General features: G+C 30.3%; 4 protein-coding genes across 4 annotated transcripts; 2 read left to right on the top strand and 2 right to left on the bottom strand.

Moving 5' to 3' along the window:
* The first annotated feature begins 3,496 nt into the window (after positions 1 to 3,496).
* LOC112592225 lies at positions 3,497 to 4,370 on the top strand. Its single transcript, XM_025336237.1, has 4 exons — positions 3,497 to 3,592; positions 3,653 to 3,849; positions 3,957 to 4,111; positions 4,342 to 4,370. Exons 1-4 carry the CDS (start codon positions 3,500 to 3,502, stop codon positions 4,368 to 4,370), a joined length of 474 nt encoding a protein of 157 aa, XP_025192022.1. The 5' UTR covers positions 3,497 to 3,499.
* Positions 4,371 to 5,495: 1,125 nt separating this feature from the next.
* LOC112592222 (death-associated inhibitor of apoptosis 2-like) lies at positions 5,496 to 5,952 on the bottom strand. Its single transcript, XM_025336235.1, has one exon. The coding sequence runs from the start codon at positions 5,817 to 5,819 to the stop codon at positions 5,496 to 5,498; it is 324 nt and encodes a 107-aa protein (XP_025192020.1). The 5' UTR covers positions 5,820 to 5,952.
* Positions 5,953 to 15,363: 9,411 nt separating this feature from the next.
* On the top strand, positions 15,364 to 16,485 carry LOC112592226 (piggyBac transposable element-derived protein 3-like). Its single transcript, XM_025336238.1, has 3 exons — positions 15,364 to 15,820; positions 15,879 to 16,351; positions 16,411 to 16,485. Exons 1-3 carry the CDS (start codon positions 15,364 to 15,366, stop codon positions 16,483 to 16,485), a joined length of 1,005 nt encoding a protein of 334 aa, XP_025192023.1.
* Positions 16,486 to 17,022: 537 nt separating this feature from the next.
* On the bottom strand, positions 17,023 to 19,336 carry LOC112592227. The gene is given in 3 exon segments (XM_025336239.1): positions 17,023 to 17,625; positions 17,627 to 18,977; positions 19,311 to 19,336. Coding segments are annotated over 3 exon segments (1,980 nt in total).
* Positions 19,337 to 21,940: the final 2,604 nt, after the last annotated feature.

The raw sequence follows: 21,940 nt of genomic DNA on the forward strand, positions 1-21,940 counted from the left end.
TCTGACTCTAAATGCTCCATAGCATTATTATCCGAGACCTGGCTTCTCCCAACCAGGAAATTTCAAATTCCACACTTCAATCTTTTTAGAGCCGACCGTGCTGATGGTTATGGTGGCTCTGCAATTATGACACATGTCTCACTTAACGTCCGCGTAATAGATATTAATGCAACCCTCAAGCAATCTTTTTCCAATCATAAAATAGATATCATTGGTATCGAAGTTCTGAATCTCAAAAATCTTCCCATCATTTCTTTCTGGTCATGCTACATCCCCAATGATTCCAATATTTCCTTAGCACTGTGGGAATCTTTATTACAACTTACCAGCAACAATAGTTTCATCGTAGGCGATTTTAACGCCCATCATCCCGCGTGGGGTTCATCCTTTGCTTCCAGGCGTGGCAACATGATCTACAATACCATCAATTCCTTAGGTCTTTCTATTCTTAACACAGGCTCCGCCACCTACCTAGGTAGACCAAACTGCCCCAATTCTTCTATAGACATTTCTTTCTGTTCTCCTAATCTAATGTGGTCCTCATCCTGGTCAACCCAGATTGACCCTCAAGGTAGTGACCACTTCTCTATACTTATCTCTCTATCCACAAATGGTAACACCGCCTCCAATATTCCCAGATCTTCCACTCCAAACGACGTAACTTCTCCATCTACACCCAAGGAATTCAATCTTAATAGAGCCGATTGGAACCTATTTTCCGACTTAATTAACCACAACATTACGCATATTGATAACTCATTGAGCCCAATCGAAGCTTACAACTTGTTTATCCAAATAATTTTAGACTCCGCCAATCAGTCTATCCAACGCAAACACATTAACAACAATCTCTATCCCCCTTCTCCTCCATGGTGGGACTCCACTTGCACCCAAGCAGTCAAAAATCGCAATAGGCTATTTCAAATATACCGCCGCTCTGGCGCCATTCAAGACTTTTACAGATATAATAACGCTTGTTCCCATACCACTCGATTACTTAAATCTAAAAAATCGAACGCCTGGAAATTATTTTGTAACAACCTCAATCCTTCCTCATCCATCACGTCGCTGTGGAAAACTGCCAAACGTTTTCGGAATTGCATTCACCCACTCACCCATCCACATAACGATGTATGGTTTAATGATTTCTGTTCAAAAGTCGCACCCTGCTATGTTCCCTCGGAATCTGAAACCACCTCCAATCTTGCAGTCAACCATTCACACCCACCTTCTTCTCATTGTCTAAGTTTACCGCTAACTATTAGCGAACTTAACACTGCAATTTCTTCGCGTAAATCCGCTGCCTCTGGCATCGATTGTATATCCCCTCTTATGTTAAAACACCTACCCACCAATGCATTAGAAATTTTACTCAAAATACTTAATAATTGAATTGATTCTAATATAATTCCCTTATCCTGGACCGAATACAAGGTAATTCCTATTCCAAAAGCTCATTCGAATAATTCATTCCGCTCGATTGCTTTATCTTCTTCGCTCTGTAAAGTTGTCGAACACATTTTTAAAAATAGACTAGACTGGTGGTTAGAGTCTAACTTAATCCTTCCTGACAATCTGTACGCTTTCAGACGAGGTAGGGGCACCACAGACTGCCTTGCCAACTTTATTGGTGACATTTATCAGTCTTTCAATAATAGAAATTACCTTGTTACCACCTTTATCGATATTCGAGGCACCTTTGACACCGTAAACATTCTTCTTTTAATCTCCTACCTAATTGAATTAAATCTCCCACTCTCCTTCACCAATTTTATTTTTCGTCTTTTCTCTCATTTTTCTAGTTGAGCGTATTATAAAAAAAGTTAAAGATAAAATGCTTGTTAAATGGTTAGGTTTTGATTCAAGTCATAATTCATGGATATCATCAACAGATATTTTAAAATAAAAATTTTTTTTTATTTATGTATGTTTTATTAAAAAAAATAAAAAATGTATTATGTTTTTGAATTGAATTAATTATTTATTTTATAATTACCATACGCTAGTGTATTAATCCCATCATCCATTATAAAACGTTTATCATCGTTTGCACTTAGTACGAGTTTATTCATTGTTTTTGAATGGACAATATGTTTATTCGATTGAATAAAATTCATTTCTCTACGAGTTAGGTTAAAAATATATATTCAAAAAAATATAATTTTGATAAATATATATATATTAAAAAACCTCCTCTAGTCTGTTTAAATATATTTTTTATATTTAAAAAAAACTCGGTTTACTATTATTAATAAAATAATCAACTGTAACTATTAAAAAAATTAAAAGTAATACTTCAACTTTTAAAAAACGTGAGACACTAATCATACTTTATATTACATATATACCACTTATGGTACTATTCAATTAAATATTAAAATCTTAAAAGCAATAATATTTAAAAAAAAAAAAAAAAATATATTTAACCGTATGAGATATTATATTTTTAAATATATATATTAATAAAAAAATAGAAACAATAAGTACTTACATATTTGTTTGCGAAAAAGGTATCAAATAAATCTGATGTCTTCTATTGCGGTCCGCTGCATTAACTTGTGTTCACTTGAGTTCACAATGAAAACTGGTGATTTTTTCAAAAAATATTTTCTAGTTATATAGCCCCAAATTTCCATCTCTATGATCATCAATTTCATTCGTTTTAAGATAACCTTTATTATATATTTTGGGGGACATGTTTAAAAAAAAATAATTGCCAATAACAACTATCTAATATTTAGCAAGTATGTGGAATGAGTATGTGAAATCATAGAAATCATATATTTTGATTTTAATGGTTTGAGACCTATCCGTTGTCTTTCAACTTATAGTTTATTACATTATAAAACGTATTTAAAACGGTTCTAGGAACTATATTAATCAGGTACAAGTTTAAAAAAAAATAATTGGCAATAACAACTAACTAATATTCGCATATATGTGGAATGAGTATGAGAAATCATAGAAATCATATATTTTGATTTTAATGGTTTGAGACCTATCCGAGGTCTTTCAACTTATAGTGTATTACATTCTAAAATTCGTAGAAGACCTCGTACACGTACATGAGTGCTTTCTTAAATTATATCCGTGAGAATAACAACTTAGCCAAAAAAGTGGTTATAACAAATCATGCTTATGGAGGGTGAGGAGTGTAAGAGGAAACATAGCATATAAGGAGACTAGCTAACACAGTGTACACAGTATACCTCATTGAGTCTACACCGTCCTCACGTCTCTTATTTTTGTACTCAAATTTTTTTCTATTTTTTATTAAATTTATTTTAAAATTAAAAAAAATGTCGTGTTATTCAGTTAAAAGTGATGATGAAGAAGAATGCTTTTCTGCAAGTGATGTAAGTAAAAATATATATATATATATAAATACAATATTTAAGACTTAGTTTGATTTAAATTTAAATATTTAATGCTAATAATAAATAATTTTTTAATAAACTAGGTATTAACTAATCGCTTACTATATTTATAGGTTGAAATTATGGAACCAGAAATTAAATCGATGACGAAATTGACCGGACAAAAAAGGAAAGATGTGAAAAATAGAAAAACGTTAAAAAAAAAACCAAAAAAAGTGAGTAGTATAACATTTTATAAGATATTCAAAGAATAAATTTATAATTTGATTTTATAGAATATTTCTTATCAAGAAAAAGTTACCCAATTAATACAAAATGAAAAAATTGCAAAAGATGTTATGAATTCGATTACAATCAGACAAAGTGGAGGAGTTGTAACTATTAAATCGGTTGTTGATGAAAAATGTACTGATTATTGGACGTTGGCACATTATAAAACCAAAAACATTGAACATATTGATGCTAAAGACAGGTAATATATATATATATATATATAAATGAATATTTTTTTTCTTTGTATTTACTTTGAAATAAAGTTAGTGTATATTAATGTAAAAATACTCATTTATGTGATTTTAGGTGGAAACATGCAGAATGTTCATTAAAACTAGCGATAACAGACCAGTCGAAAGATCAGAATGTTTTAGGAGAGCTGAATGAAATTGTACAAACGCTCTTTGATCGTTTTATGAAAGACCCAAAAAAAAAAAATTATACAAAACGTTTTTTCAAAATAATTTATATATATATGTATTTATCATGATGACGGTAAATAAAAATAATAATAAAAAAACTTGAATTATCATTTTTTTTATTTATTTAAATAAAAATAAAATAGTACATTTAGAAATTGAAAAAAAAAAACAAAAAATATATATTTAGTTTAATATAATATAATAAATATGAATACAGTATAAAAGTAGTAATAATTATAAAATGAACATTTTTTATAAAAAATTTTTAGCAAACAAAAAATATGAGTATCAAATCTAAAGGTTTTAATTTTTATTACATTACCAAACCTTGTACAATCATATTTGATAATGAATTAAAATGAAATTGCAACAACTCGTACATGAATGAAATATCATCACTTTGAATATTTCTATAACTAAAATCATAATTTTGAATATATTGGTTTGTAAATTCATTTCGTTGACAAGACGATGGTAATCCATTGACGTCGGCCTTTATCAACGCATATGCTGTATCAAATGTTTTTTGGTATGATTCCAACTTCTTTTGTTTTTCAACAATATACAAGTCGATACAATGTTGTAATTGTTTTAAACGATGTAAATCAACGTGAGATAATGTTATATAATTATTATTAGAATATAAAACAATAGTCGATTGGTTAACATTAACGGAATAGAAAAAGTTGTCAGCTATTTTAACACGTTTACATCGGGTATGTAAATTATCAATAATTGCGTTATAATTATTTTCACACATTAATGTACACCACTGATCTAGGTCTAACGTAACAATTATTTTAGTTAATTTACATTCTAATAATATAATAATTGAAATCTGTTTATTAATCAAAAGTCCAACTGTTACACTTTTCTTTCCAAAAGGACGGATATCGAACACTGATTTTGATACAACGAATGGTGGATTCATATTATATAACGATAAGTTCTTTGAAATTATAAAACGATTTTCAAATTAATATTTATACGATTATTTAAAAAAAAAAAAAAAAAAAAAAATGAATATAAACACTATGACAGTATAGCTTAAACTAACAGTATTTTTTTGCTCACACATGTTATATACTAAAACTGAAGAGGTTAAAAAAGAAAAAAACGGAAAAAAATGTGAACGTATAGTTTAGTTGGATAGCGTGTCGAGGGTTATTTATCTACTTACGTATACCATTGAACCTGAAAATTAATCTTAACAAATTTAATTTAAACTAGACGCGTTATCCCACTAGACTATACGTTCACGAAATATTAAGATAAATATTAACATATTTAAATTGTTTCTTATAAAAACAGAAAAAAAAAATATATTAATAGAAAAAAATATTAAATTACAGTATCATATGTCTTAAATTCATAATCACATTGACATACATCGTTAATCTTTCCGTTATTATTTATTATATTTTCAACAAACTGATTTCCTTTTGATAATAATACGTATTATACACTTTGGATTCCATCTTATGTGTTCAATCCATGGAATATCATCTTTTTCCCAATTATGTAAGATGAGTCCACAGCAAAAACATTCGACAATATCTTTTTTCCCTGAATATTTAAAATCGCTTTCAGCTAATGAGTATTTATCTTGAGACGAAGTTAACGGGAATAAGTTGAATGTTTTCAATCTTGAAGAAAATGTTGTATATTCATACAACATAGGATATGCATTATTTCGTACTAAAGAAACTAGTGAACAAAAATTGTTGCTAAAATTTTGAAAATTCATTTTTTGTAAAAATAAAGAACTTTTTAATAAGCAATAGGTCTTGATCGAATGATGGTTTAACACTAACTAAACTGAACTAGATTAGATTATTAATTTTAAAGTTTGAAAAAACTTTAAATTTAAAATTGTAGTGTGACCAATAAACTGTTTTTGTGTTAAACGAAAAAAAATTGAGCACAAGATTAAAATTACAGTGTAACTAATATAAATAAACTGTTTTTGTGTTACACGGAGACGAAAATGAGCTCAAGGGGGATATTCCCCCTTAAACTTTAAAAATCTCCCTGCCCAAAAGTGCTGTGAACATACAAATACATACTACTGGCACCCCCGGGTCCATTCACTTAAGTCCAGACCCCAGTGTTACGTACCGTGTTATTTCAACACATATATATTATACGGAGAGGTGATGCGTATACCGATGGAATAATATATTCAAACAGTGTAGCACCAACGAATAGGGCGAACACCTGCACATCGTGATATTTAATATAATGATTAAGACATGGTCACACGTCCTGGACTTCTCAGAAATGATGAGTAAACGATAGTGTTGACATTGTACTATTTAATATGACAATTAAGACTTGATCACACGTCTTGTAATTCTTAGAACCGATGAAATCGCAGGAAAGGCACCCAACTGAATATTACATTTAATTTAGAGAGCTCCTTTAGGTCATCAGAAGTCGCCACCTCCCCAGTGACCACTCTTGACAGTTAACCATATATAAGGGAGACCGGGGCAAGAGCTCAGCAGACGGTTAGGGATATTCGAGACGCTCAGAGGCAGGTCGTAACACCACTCACACCATCTTGTGCTTATAAAATTGTATTCTTGTACGAGTTAATTGTATTAAATAAAGACTTAATCTTTTAACTTGCAAACATTAGTATTTCTATTTCTACGTTGATATATGAATCGACGTTGACATAAGGGACGCAACATATGATATTAAATTTTTTTATAGCCTAATTTCAGATGGCTCTAATTTCATACCATTTAAATGTATTATTATTTCATCATCTAATTTGTAAGAAATTAAATAAGCACTTGTAAACTGTCATAGGATATATTATTTTAAATATTAGTATTAGTTATACAAACCTTTAGTTATAACAATTCTTCTTTCAATATATTCTACACAATCTAATTGAAAAGAATTTAATTTGTAAAAAGTTATGTATAACTTGTTAGATGCTGTATTACACATATCCATAAACCAATGATCAGGTAATTTTAAGTAATTCCGATTTTTTAACAAATTAAAGTATGGTGAATTTTGTTCTATTTCTATCAAGTCAATCTGTTATATATAAACGAGTAACTTATAACCAAAATACTGTATTTATATTTATTTTATACTACAAACACATACCTTCCTCTTTTTATTTACTGACGTTCAGTGCCGGCGGAAGGGCAGGGCAGAAGGGCAGCTGCACAGGGCCCCGCGCCTAAAATGGCATGTAATAATTTGTAATACTATAAATTTGTTTTTAATATTAAAAATACAAGTCCCATCTGTAGTAGTGCCTCGTGGGTTTTTAATGAAGTGCATATAAAACAAAAAAAAAATGTAACCAATATATTATATTACGAATAATTTTATGAATATTTAATTATAATTTCGATAAAAATAAGAAATGCGATTGTTGTTTTAAATTTACGATAATGATTGATAAATATTATCAGCTTATATAATAATACGCGTGAGTGTAAAATTAAATTATAAGACTGACGAACAACGCCAACGACGACGTCTAAAATAATTCGCTGAAAACAATGTAATTTATTATGTGTACATCAATTCCAATAATTTCATTATAACCTCGGGTTGCGTGTTTTTCTTTCCGAAAATACGTATAGTTTATCGTATTATTATTCATTTATAGTTGAAGAATGATTGTGTACTCCTTATCTAGTATGTGACGGGTGTCCGCATGACCACAAAGACACAATCGGAGTGCACTTTCTGTTGTCATTTCATTTTTTTTTCATTTTAGAGTATTAGACAACTAATAATTAATATTAAACTGTCTAGTTGTGCGATAGCGAATCAATCCTCGACATACTCTTGTTACGATTATATATGTATTTAACATTATTTATCGGAAATCCTTCACAACTAAGTTTGTAAAGAATATTATTTCTAAATAATTAAAATTATCGGTATCTGTGTTTCATTTCATGGCTGGAATTGTCCACGACGCAACGTGTGTCTATAACTATAAACTAATAGCTATTAATGTGACTTAAGTAGTTAAGTTTATACTGTTTACCAATCAGTCACCAGTCCAGCAACTGTAATTATATTGGTAAGTTTTGAATATTTTTTTATTTTTATTATTAAATATTTTTCTTCAAAACCAAAATTTCCGGCCGTGATCGTGATAAATTTCGAAAATATATTAGTGGAAGTGAAAAAAGAAGAAAGAAACAACAGAAAGAAGAGTTACAGAAAAAAGAACGCGGCACTTTCGATAAATATGTTATTCGATCAAACGAAGTTATTGAAGTAGCAAATGCTGTAATTTTCACATTAGATGAAACCGATAATCATATAAATATAGAAAATAATTTAATTGAAAATAAATTAAACTTTGAATCCGATAATATTGATACAGATAAAATGTTTAATGTTGATAAAAATACTTCTGAAAAATCTATGTATAATACTCATACTGATTTAGAGAAACAAATTACTAAAGACGTTAGCTCCATACTTGACTTTAATGAGCCGCAACGTAGCCAGAATATATAAATAATGACTTAAGAGCTGATTTTGTAAAACATGGAACTATTAAAATAACCAATTACAACTTTCCGTATAATGATGATAAACCATATCCAAGAAGCTTCATAAAACAATATTATATTCATAGTATGGCAAATGGGGAAGTTGTAGACCGCCAGTGGCTTGTGTACTCAAAAATAAAAGATCGAGTGTTCTGTTTTTGTTGCGTACTATTTAGTCAAGGAAATTCAGAAAGTAATTTAGCTAATATCAAGGAAGGTGTAAACGATTGGAAGCATTTGTCGCAAAAGCTTTTACAAAATGAACGTTCTAAACCCCATTATTTATCTTTAAAGCAATGGTATGATTTAAAAATAGGTTTAAAGTCATTGGCTACTATAGATCAACAACATTTAGCTCAAATTGAAAAAGAAAAAACCACTGGAGAGCTATGCTTCAATGAATTTTATGCATAATTCAATACTTGAGTAAGCACAATGATGGATTTCGTGGGAAATCCTATGTTTTATTTACAAAAAATAATGGTAAATTCTTAGGTTTGATTGAAATGTTATCCACATTTGATTCGGTTACAATGGAACATGTACGACGCATTAAAAATGTAGAGACGCATACTCACTACTTGGGACATGGTATTCAAGATGAGCTAATCAACTTGATGGCAAATGAGGTTAAAAAAAAAATCATAAATGAAATTCAACAATGTAAATCAGTTCCGCGGTGGAAGCCATCCGATACACACGTGTCTCGTGCGCTCCTCTCGTAATTAATTAAATTGTACTCGCTAGCGTTCACTGCCCAGTGACGGCCGTACATGTTTTCGCCCAAATGACCTTTTTTACCCAAACTTAAAAAAGAGTGATTTGGTTTTCGCCCAAAGAAATATAATTCATAGGAAACGAAAAACATTTTGGTTACCACTATATTTTTTTTTATTAAATATGTGCCTATGCCCTTTAGTCTATACATACATAATATTTAAAAAACATATGTTTATAAGTTTTTTATAATATTAAAAACCAAATTATTTGTCAAAGTTATAGCACATATAGGCCAGTGTAAAACATATAAGTCAATGTAGGTAAATAATATATATAAAAACATAGAAAAATTAATTTAAATTGTATATAAATTTAAAACATATTAAAAAAAATAGTATAATATTAAAAACCAAATTATTTACCAAAGTTATGGCACATAGATTTTATAAATTCGTATCGTGTGAGCCTACCAGATTTGTATTTCATAATTTTTGATTGGTTAATTTCTTGTCGCTTGTATTCTTTCGAAATTTTCAAAAAATGTGCACTATTAATTTTAACATAAATGTCGACTTGAACTTGGAGAATAATATTTAACCATGGTATAATAGACGGTAATTTTGTATTGAAATTTTTATTAAAGTGCGAGTGAAATGATTCGCATGTATTTGTAGTTAGCCTAAGACTTGAAGAATTACAAGCCCAAAGCTTAGGAGGAAAAGTACTGTCTTCTGAAATATAATGTTCAGTTAAATAATCGCAGTATTGTGTTAACTTATCATCAATTGGACAATCTGCCATTAAATCCTCGACAAAACAGTCAGATACTTCTTCAGGCTCTAAAAATATTAAACCAAATGTACTATGTAACCATGTACCAATAACTGATGAACTATCATTGTAATCACTGACTAAACCAAATTTTTGTATGCTTCGCCACCATGACTGCGTTAGGTGAAATCTACAACCAATTATATGGCTTGAAGGCCAAAGTTTTGTGACGGCAATATGTATTGACATTTCAAAATCAATTACTACTTGTTTGGGTAAAAAAGTTTGTCCGATTCGATTACATTTATTGATAATTTGATTAAACACATATGCATAAGTTTCAGTTATTTTATCGGGCAACAAACAAATAACCAATGGTATATAATTTCCATTTTTAGAACCATGTATAGTAAACATTTGAGTCCAAAATCTAGCACAGCATTTAAATGTTCCGTCAACGTAAATTGAATCGACTTCACATAACATTTTTAAATTTGTTTCGCATGAAAAAATAACAACATTTTTTATTTGATCATTGAGAATTAAAAATTGTTCACCTTTACAAGTTATTACATTCATATTTTCTAAAGCTAATTGAGCTTCAATAATATTTTTAGGAATTACTGGAAGAACTTTTCTACGACTATCATATATAACATTTCTAATTTTATTTATATCGTCATTGGTGAAATTCTCTATAAAAGAACTATTTTGTGTTAATTCTTTTAGTATTATTTTTTTTGGATAAGTATGGGCATCATCTACTGCTTTACGTTTACACGCTGTACTCACAATTTGCCTATTAATTTCGTTTACGTTTGATGGATCGTGGTCGTGTTCAATGGAATCTAGTGCGCTCGTTACTATTCCTGCTGCAGTAGTGTATATCTTCGTTGTACAAATACGTTTAATACAGCGCCAACGAATTAAGCCAGTTGTAATATTTTCCGAACCAAAATTATACTTATAGTTCTTGAAAGCAATCATTTTTTTCCCTCTTTTACTTTCTAAAAACACAACGTCCATTTTCAAATTTAAGTAAAATGCTATATCGGAACGAACGAACGACTCGTAACTGCGGTATGTGATTTTATTTCAAATATTGTATCCGTACATTCAGCGCAATTATCGATTATAACTTATTTTTATCGGCGAGTAATGATAAGATGATCGCTAAACTAACAGTAGTACTAATTGGGTAAACCAATAAAACTTTATCGTAATAATTCATACCTTAAATCAAAAATAATAATACCGTTGCGTTTAAACGTTACGAAACGTTTAGCGTTATTTGATGGATACAGCGTGTTTTCTACACAAAACAGAGTGATTGAAAATTATAATATTACAAAAATAACCATACCTAATATAACTGATATTAGTATATTATTTTACTGATGGTTATAATTTTATAATTTTTTTTTCTATGTTTTTAATAATAATATGTTTCAATCGTTTATCGTTTACTGAATGCATTTTATTGTTTTTTTTTTATATTAATAGACAGTGGTAACCAAAATGTTTTTCGTTTCCTATGAATTATATTTCTTTGGGCGAAAACCAAATCACTCTTTTTTATGTTTGGGTAAAAAAGGTCATTTGGGCAAAAACCAAAAGGTCGATTTTGGGCGAAAACCGATTCGCCCCCAGTGACTATGAGTAAATCTTAGTCGTACTTTAGAATTTCTTTATTTTGAACCTACGCAGTGTTTTATTATGTTAAACTTAATTATGTCGCTTGTATAATTTCTCCAAAATCGTTGCTTAATATCCTCATTTAAGTTTGCCGTACTCACGTTACGCGTATTACGCAATAGTGCATACGAGTTCTCCTTATCTGCGACCGCCGCCGCAGTTAATTATGAATAATATTAATAATAAAGCTAATCAGCAAATCGGTAAACACAAAACAACAACGTCCAGTCAGCCAATTAATTCAATCCCTCACGGTTATAACACCAAAAATGTTGACGCAACTTCAAATAAAAATCCAAATGACAATTATACTATCGTTACAAAACAAGGTAAAAGAAATCTCTCTTCATCTTCTCAAACCTCATCGACAAGCGATCAGGTCAATAATAAATCACAAAATATTGCAACAAAAAAAACCAAACTGTTTAAGTCAACAAATCGATTCGAAATCCTAAATCAACTTGATGAGCCTGACCTAAGCGCGTCTTCGCAACAGCTGCCTTTCGAACAAAATAATGATATCTCAGACGATGTTTTCAAACCACCACCTCCTATTTTTGTTAGGGGCGTGGTTAACTACTTAGACCTATGTACAGCTTTAATAGAATTAATTGGTGTAGATAATTTTGTCTGTAAAACGACTGCTGATCGTTTAAAAATTCAAACTTCGAATCCCGAATCATACAGGGCACTTATTCACTTTTTAAAAGAACAAGAAGCGGAATTTCACACTTATCAGCTCAAATAAGATAAACCACTCCGTGTCGTCATACGTAACCTTCATCCAACCACTAATGTTGACACAATTAAAGAAGAACTCGAAGTTCGTTTGTTTGAAATAAGACGTGTTACAAATGTTCTCCACAAAGTAACAAAAATTGAAGGGTCCGGTGCAAGAACCGGGTATCTCCTCTTTTTGAAATTGTTCGGGAGAAACAAATAACCAAATTATTTGATTTCTAATGGGGGGATAAATATTGTTAACACACATTTGAATTCTCCAAATGAAGATCTATCTATACATGTGTACATATTTACATTTTAGATTATTTTAAGGGCATAATTTAATTAGCAAAAATAAATAAACATGGAGATACCTGGTTATTACACCAAAACGGAATTTCTTTTTTTCCATATTTTGACTTAATAATAATTTAAGGTGAAAATACAATCAGAAATAGTTCAAAGCTGTGCAACATTAAATCTATGTATCATAAGCTATGTTATAAAACATAGTATAAAAAAATACGACAACTTATTGATTCATAATAATTAATTAACTAAAAACTACGGAGATACCCGGTTATTGCACCGAAACTCACGATTTTCCCAATTTTTTTTTTTTATTTTCGTTAATTTTTTCAAAAGTATTGGGAATTGGACCTTTTCAAAGTACTAACTAGATTCACTTTTCTATCAGAAAAAGTACTGAACTCGAAATTAAAACATTGTTATTGATAAAAAAATTGTTAAAAAACACGCATTGTAAAATCAATCACTCCATCCAGAATCTGATACAGTTGTTACTAGGTTACTAGTTATTTTATTACTTATTACTACCCAGTAAAACAAATTTAATTTACATTACAAAATAAACAACTTACTTTAATTTTATAAAATTAAACAAAATTAGTTATCATAGGTTAGAACGTTAGGTAGCATAGTAGGTAGTATAGTTAAATAAAATATTCAAAATATAAAAAATGACAATACTAACTACCTACTCGTAGTTCGTACCTTATAAAATGAAAAAAGAAATAAAAGTTGTATTTCGTATTTCAAATAATATTTTGTTTATCTTGTATTACCTATATAGTTAGTCTTTTTTCATTTTATAAGGTACGAACTACGAGTAGGTAGTAAGTATTGTCATATTTTATACCTATATAGATACTTTTTATAATTATTATAAAAAGTATCTATATAGGTATAATGCTAGTTAAACAAAATATATAAATACGAAATAAAAAAAAATTTACTTTATAAAAATTTAACATTGTAATATAATGCAATTTTGTTAACAAAATTTAAATAATATGAAATAAAACAATTTTTACTGTATAAAAATTAGAAAAAATAAACTAGGTAATCATGATAGCTAATCAAAATATTTAAAATACGAAATAAAATAACTTTTACTTTATTAAAACTTAAAAAACAAATAAAAAAAATGATAAAAAATAACATTAAAACCCTATACTGCATACTGTTCCATTTTTGGAACACTTAGAATACACGATGTTATTAATCAAAAATTGTATAATATGGTTATGAAATTAATTTTATTTAATTCTACACTTAAAGACGATTATTTTAATGTATCATATTTAACAATTTTGCATTGAATCCATAAGAAATAGTACTTAGAACATCGCATTTTCATATAGTACAAATAAACATAAAACTATAATCTTTTAAAAATCGTATAAAATTCACCATCATTACTATCGATATGTAAAAATATCGATTTGTTACTGATCATGTGGTTTACATAATGGAACAATCGTTTTGTATTCTTATATCGATAATGTAGTTGTACCGCCATTTATATAAATGTTCCATTTATGGAACATCATGCGGATAATTACGCGATTGAAATTTATTGTAAAAATGACGATTTAGTATTTCAAAAATAGATATTTGGGATTTCCTATAAAATGATTTCTGTCGATCAAAACATTATCTACATTATTTAATCAGTTTATATTTTTCTTCGAAATGGACAACATTGCCGACGACGTTGACGCAATTATCAATGCTTTAAATATTCCTATCGAAAGTGAAGACGAAAATTGTGACATAGGTAATTCTGATGACGAATTAAATTGGAAAAATGATGACCAAGATTTAATTTTACCAGTTTTTTACCAAACACTTAATGAAGATACTGAACCAGAGCTTTTAGGTACGTCAAATAATTGTAATAAAACATCTAATGAAAATTTGATAAAATTACCGTATTGTGAACCATCAACGTCAAAATCTCAAAATGTTCAAAATAATGAATCTGACCTCGATCAATTACTTGAACAATTTGATAGAGATTATTTACAATAACCAATAGAAATTGAAAATATCGTAAAAATTCCTAATTCTGTTGATAAACCAATTAATTCAAATAAACGTTCAAATAAAAATAAAAAAACTGCACGTGATGATCCTGTAAAAAATTATAAAGACGTAGAATGGAAGTGTGGAAATTTAATTTTTGATGACAATTTTTTCAAGTTTCATGGTGAAAAGAATTTTTCAAGTAATTTATTAAATTTAGACACTCCTTTGCAATATTTTTCATACTTTTTTGATGATGAACTTATGCAACATATTGTTGAGCATACCATACTTTATAGTGTTCAAAAAAATCCAAATAAGCCATTAAAAATATCAGTTACAGATATAAAAAAATTTATAGGTATTTTAAATTTAATGTCAATAATTCATTTGCCCAATTCCAGAAGTTTTTGGAATCCAATCATTGGTAATCGAATTATTCAAGACACTATGGGTTTAAATAAATTTGAACTGATTAAACAATTTCTTCATTTTAATGATAATACTAAAATGTTACCGAGTGACCACGAAAACCATGACCGTCTTTATAAATTACGACCATTTTTAGATTACCTAAAAAGGAAATTTCAGACTATTTCGTTAGAAGAAAATTTGTCCATTGACGAGCAACTTTGTCCTACGAAAGCAAAAAGCTTTTTAAAACAGTATTTACCTTTAAAACCACACAAGTGGGGGTACAAAATTTTCGTTCTAAGTGGAATATCTGGTTTTATGTATAATTTTGAAGTATATACAGGATTGGAAAATAATTCAGAAAAACGCTTAAGTACAGAGCCTAATTTAGGAGCATGCGCAAATGTTGTACTACGATTATCCAGAATCGTTCCTAAATTTCAAAACTTCAAAATATATTTTGATAATTATTATACCACATTGGCACTAGTTGTTTACCTAGCAAAACAAGGTATTTGTTCACTTGGAACATTAAGAAGAAATAGAGTGCCTGGTATAAAATTATCAGACGAAAAACAGTTAAAAAAAAAAAGTAGAGGTTTTTTTTTCAGAATGTCTTACACAGATTGACGGAGTACCGGTAACAGCAACGGAATGGAAAGATAATAAAGTCGTCACTTTACTCTCAAATTTTTCTGGTGCAGAACCAGCAAGTGAAGTAACACGTTTTGATAAAAAAAAAAATGAACATATTTCTGTTCCATGTCCAAACGTAGTTAAAATTTATAATCAGCATATGGGTGGAGTTGACCTTTTAGACTCCATTATAGCTCGGTATCGGATCGCTATGCGAAGTAAAAAATGGTACTTTAAGTTGTTCTTTCACTTTATGGACGTCACAATAGTCAATGCTTGGTTATTATATCGAAAAAGAAAAAAAGAAAATACCATGTCGTTAGCAGATTTTCGACGTGAGATCGCTGTATCACTTTGCATGCAAGGGAGCAATATATGTACGCCAACTACAAGAGGAAGAAAACGAAATATTAGTGAATCGCCAAGTGAACCAAAAAAAAAAAAAGAGGTATGTACTGAACACTTGTAAGTTAATTTTTGATAATAATTAATATTTTGTGATCATAGGTATTCAACCATATATGCCACCAACGGATGTTCGGAAAGATCAAATCGGCCACTTTGCCATTGTTACAAATTTAAGGGAAAGATGCAAACTTTGTGGTTTGAAAAGTTCGATGCAATGTACTAAGTGTCGAGTATTTTTATGTTTGAACAAAAAATCAATTGTTTTTATACTTTTCATACTTAATTTGTGTGTTTATTAACAAATTGTGTAATTTCATATAAAATAAAAAAATTGAATTATTCAACATTTAAAAATCTAAATATTAGGTACCTATATTATAAAAGTATGTATTATAATAACTAATATATAAAATATAAGAAATATTCAAAAATGTATGTATTTTGTTTACTTGCATGATGTTCCATTTTTGGAACAATTGAACTTTTAGCTTTTTTGGGTAAAATAAAATTCAAAAATTTTTTTTAACATTTTTTAGAACATATATGTACATCTAGCAATCACATATAATTTTATTGTTGAAAATAAAAATGTCATGCAGTATAGGGTTAACAATAAAATAAACATTTTGTTTATAATGTAATGTTAATATTAGAAACATTATTTACTTTTATATTATATTATAAACTTGTTTAGATTTTGAAAAATGCTCATTATTCAGCTTCAACAACTAGATTATTGTAGAACCACAAATTTTCAGGCGGGACATATTTCGCTGCAAGGTCTTGCACATCCCGAAATTTAGCATCTTTTATTTTTAAAACTTCTGGGTGTAATAGAGGCAAATTTTCTTCGGGGAACTTCAATATTGCAGATTTTTTTTGTAATTGAAACTTTTCAAATCCTATTGAATTTCCGTATATACTACAAAATAAACCCTCTTTTTTATATTCCATACATCTATAGGCCATAATAGAAAACTTTTGGTCTTCCACACTTTTTACAATTTTTTTATACAATGGTTTTGTGTAATCTGAAAAATTTAAAATCATATCTCGGGATACATCTATGACATTGAATTTTTTCGATGTTTTTTTAACAATCTCTTTGTAGGATTCTGGCAAGTATATCCGTTCATGTTTCCTCTTTACCTTTTCTATTAATCCGAAACATCGATCACACGGTAAAAAGCTATGACCCGGCTCTGGATACCGGTGAGTGATACTTTCTAAGTTGAAACACTTAGATTGAACAACTGTATACAAATATTGGAATAAAGCGTTATTTTTATTCTGTGAGCTACAGTTGTCCGTAAAATATATATAAGTGTTTTACACCTGGGGTGAGTAAATTTTTAAGAAAATGGTCAATGAAACTTATAACATCATTTTGGCCTTTTTTGCCTGTCAATTCGTCATACATATAATGGTAAGATTTGCCAGTCTTCCCGGAATATATACAAAAATTATAAACCCAAATTTGACGTTTATAAAATACGTCACCACACGGAATGTGTGGCAGTGGCATATTTTGTTGAAAATCAAAACTCAATAACTCAATTTCTTCATCTAATTTGGATTTTTGAACAAACGATTTCAAGTCAGTATAAAATACTTCTGCTTTTCTTATATGCACCTCTTTTTCTACCTCAAACTGACGTTTTATTTCGAGATTTGTTTCGTGGTCAATTAAATTTTTTAAGCGGTCACAAGTTTGACACGTATCTGTTTTTGGTGTTCCGAAAGTTAAATTGAAATTATTTTTAAAGTATTCACTAAAATAATCATATTTAACAATTGGTTTTATATTCGTTTCACCTTTTTGGATCATTTCAAATACTTCCGGATCATTTTTTTCTAAATAAAGTTTATACATTTTAGAAATGTTTAGTTCGGGGGATAAATAATGAACATTTAAATTGTCGGATCGGCTGTAATGGGACTGGACTTTTGGGAAACTGTTAATATGGGCATCTATTTTAAATATAATGTCATTTGATATTTTATTTGGGCGTTTCAAGTGTTTGCCACGTAAATCTTGTGGACTTGGTTTATTATTTTTGATATTGTGTATAAGTCTGTCTACTAATGATTTTCCTATACCAAACAATGAACAAAAAGCAATTTTACAAACGATTAATTCGTTTGTAGTTAATCGTATTTTATAAGTACATGAAACCGATTTTTTTATTTCGGGTGTTCCTTTCACTAGAGGTCTACGTCTTTGAACATTATTTACACTATTTAGGCCACATAGAAAAGTGTCTTGTTTTTCTTTATTACCTATTGCATTGAAGGCATTGATTATCGAAGATTTATCTGTATCGGTGATTTTAGAAAAACATTTGTATATGCATTTACATGCAGGACCAGTTACACGTTTTGGTACTACCTTGTTTGTATAAATACTTGTATACTCCTCACCTGCGGCCCTTTGTTTTTTCACTACATTTCTTTTCCAAATGCTTGGATTTGCTTTTATTTTCTTACCATTCCTTGTTGGAACTTCATTAATAGTTCCTTCATCAGAGTTGCTACTATCGGTGGCTTCAATTACATCGGGACCATCTAACTTATTTTTTTCGCATTCGTCATCAGAGTCCAAACATAAAATACCCCCTAAATCATCTCTGTCAGATAAACCATCATTTCTTTTAAATATATACTCACTGTCAGATAAATTATTAACTGTTTCAAGTATAAAATCACTGTCTAGTTTAAAATCGGGGTCTGCGAAAGAATCGTCCAAATCGGAAAAGGAAACATCGAAATCTTCGAGACTATTAAGACGTATACTACCATCACCGTTCATATTGTCATATAATATAATCAAAACAATAGGTAATAAAAATATATTGTTATACGTCTTTATATTATAACCGATTAAAACAGTAAATTGTTATTAATATTATTATTTATTATAAATTAATAAAATTAATTAATATAAAAACAGCTAATACGTGATAACTGATCAAATAATATTATGTTATCACTTATCATACCATGCGGCTGGAACAGTGTTGTCCATGTTTCGGTGCAATAACCGGATATCTCCGGAGATACCCGGTTATTGCACTGAAACATGGGCAACACTGTTTTTATCATATTTTGGTGCAGCAACCGGGTATCTCCATTTGTATGATATAAGCTTATCTAATAAACGGATATACCTCGTTATTGCACCTAAATGTCGACAAAATTATTCTTTATCAGAAAATGCAAAAACATGTGTTTTGAAAAAAAGTGGAGATACCCGGTTCTTGCACCGGACCCTTCAATTCCACTTCCGCTCTTTTTCGTAGACTTAGAGCCATCAATCAAGTCAGCTGAAATCTTTCACCTGTCTTCACTGTTACACACGAAAATCAAAGTCGAAGAGCCCTACAAATCTAAAATAATCAGCCAATGTATCAACTGTCAGGAATACGGTCACACAAAAACCTACTGCGGATACCCCTCACGCTGCGTCCGCTGTGGCTCAAATCACAAGTCCCCTGACTGTCCGAATCAACGCTCGGATCCACCAAAGTGCGCTCTCTGTTCAGGCGTCATCCTGCAAGTTATAAAGGCTGTTCCATCTACAAGGAACTTCAACGTGCCAAAAAACCAAATATCAAAAGTAACTTTGTACCAACTAACACTAGATTTAATACCACAACTGTTAAAGATAGTCATCCAATAAATGACACCCACCCAATCCAGCCCGATCCTCATTCCCCCACCTATGCCCAGGCTACTTCTGGTAGGTCAGCTAATAATACAACTCCTTCAACCGCTTCTGATTTAAATTCTACCATCACAAACTTCCTTGAGGATTTCAAGTTACTGATAAATCCTCTAATATCCCTACTCACCAAAGTAATCGAAAAACTTCTTGCTAAATAAAATGTCAAACAAAGCTACAAATAAATCACTTTTAATACTTCAATTCAATGCAAACGGAATAAAAAATCACGTCAACGAACTCCAAACAGTCCTATACAATTCACGCATTGACTTAGCACTAATTACCGAAACCCATCTCACCAAATACTCCAGCATTTATATACCTGGGTATAAGCTTTTAAAAACCGACCATCCTGATAACACGGCTCATGGCGGTGCTGCTATTCTCATAAAAAATTCTATCCAATTTCAACCTCTTCCACATTTTTGTTTTGATTATTTACAATCATGTGCCCTAATCATAAAATTAAATAATATTCCTATTACTATTGCGGCTATCTACTCTCCTCCAAAACATAAGATAACAATTCAAAATTATACCAATTACTTTAACTCGATTCATAACAATTGCATTATAGGCGGTGACTTCAATGCGAAACACCTTTCCTGGGGTTGCCGTGCAAACAATCCGCACGGTCAGGTTCTTCACAAGTTTGTAACTAAAGGTAATCTAAAAGTTCTTGCTCCACCAGGCCCAACATATTGGCCGACCTCCGCTCGTAAAAACCCAGATATTCTTGACATTTTCATTTCAAAAATCCCAAACAACATTCACTGTACTACGGAGAATATACTCGACTTAAATTCTGACCATTCCTCTGTACTGCTAACTCTGAATGTCTCCCCTCCTCTTCGACAGGAATCCCCGAAATTATTTAATCAAACCACTAACAAAATCAAATTTCATGACATTATCGACCAACAAATCAAATTAAACATTAAATTAAAATCCTATGACGACCTGGATCTAGCTGTTAACAATCTCACAAACCCCATTCAAACTGCTGCTTGGTCATCTACAGTCACTTCTCTCAACCCTTCTAAAACTCCTGCTATACCAGTCCACATTCGTGAAATCATTGTTGAAAAACGTAGGTCTAGGGCCCTGTACCAACGAACCCGCCTACCTTCTCACAAGCAAAAATACAACAAACTAGCCAACCATCTAAAAAAATTGTTAGCCAAACTCAAAACAAAATCTTTTGAAAGCTTTCTAACTAATCTCTCAAATGATGGTAGTCTTTGGAAAGCTACAAAAAACGCATGCAAAACTAAAGCCCCAAACGTCCCAATAAAAAAATACGATGGTAGCTTTGCTATATCTGATATAGATAAAGCTGAACTGTTCAAACTCCATCTATCCGAAATTTTTCAGCCTCACCCTGATATTGCCTCTCCTAATAACATCAATTCTGTGGAAGAGTTTCTAAACTCCCCACTACCAGTAACACATCCAGTCAAACACTTCACTTCGAATGAAGTTAAATATGCTATTGATAAATACCCACTCAAAAAGTCTCCAGGGTTTGATCATATTACTGCTGAAGTTGCCAGATGCCTGCCAAAAAAAGCGATCATCCACCTCACACATTTATTTAACTCTGTTCTCAGGCTCTCATATTTTCCCACTCTCTGGAAATTCTCGATTATTATTCTTGTTCTAAAGCCAAATAAACCTGCTGACTTCATCTCCTCTTACCGACAAATTAGTGTGTTACCCTTTTTCGCTAAAATCCTCGAAAGACTTTTACTAAAACGAATTCTGCCTGACCTAACTATACATTCCATTCTTCCCAACTCCCAGTTTGGATTTCGATCTACACACTCAACAATCCACCAAGTTCATAGAGTTGTAGATGCAATTTCTTACGCACTAGAAAAAAAATTATATTGCACTTGCGTTTTT

The sequence above is a fragment of the Melanaphis sacchari genome, unplaced genomic scaffold (genome assembly GCF_002803265.2).
Source record: "Melanaphis sacchari strain LSU unplaced genomic scaffold, SCAv2.0 Contig1614_pilon_pilon, whole genome shotgun sequence".
Lineage (NCBI taxonomy): Eukaryota > Metazoa > Arthropoda > Insecta > Hemiptera > Aphididae > Melanaphis > Melanaphis sacchari.

Excerpts from the sequence above, each read along its gene's own strand:
- LOC112592222 (XM_025336235.1), bottom strand. The coding sequence starts at position 5,819 with ATGAATTTTCAAAATTTTAGCAACAATTTTTGTTCACTAGTTTCTTTA.
- LOC112592226 (XM_025336238.1), top strand. The coding sequence starts at position 15,364 with ATGTTACCGAGTGACCACGAAAACCATGACCGTCTTTATAAATTACGA. Across the intron at positions 15,821-15,878 it reads AAGAAGAAATAGAGTGCCTG|AATGTCTTACACAGATTGAC; the intron begins GTATAAAATTAT and ends TTTTTTTTTCAG. Across the intron at positions 16,352-16,410 it reads AACCAAAAAAAAAAAAAGAG|GTATTCAACCATATATGCCA; the intron begins GTATGTACTGAA and ends TTGTGATCATAG.
- LOC112592225 (XM_025336237.1), top strand. The coding sequence starts at position 3,500 with ATGGAACCAGAAATTAAATCGATGACGAAATTGACCGGACAAAAAAGG. Across the intron at positions 3,593-3,652 it reads TAAAAAAAAAACCAAAAAAA|AATATTTCTTATCAAGAAAA; the intron begins GTGAGTAGTATA and ends TTGATTTTATAG. Across the intron at positions 3,850-3,956 it reads CATATTGATGCTAAAGACAG|GTGGAAACATGCAGAATGTT; the intron begins GTAATATATATA and ends ATGTGATTTTAG.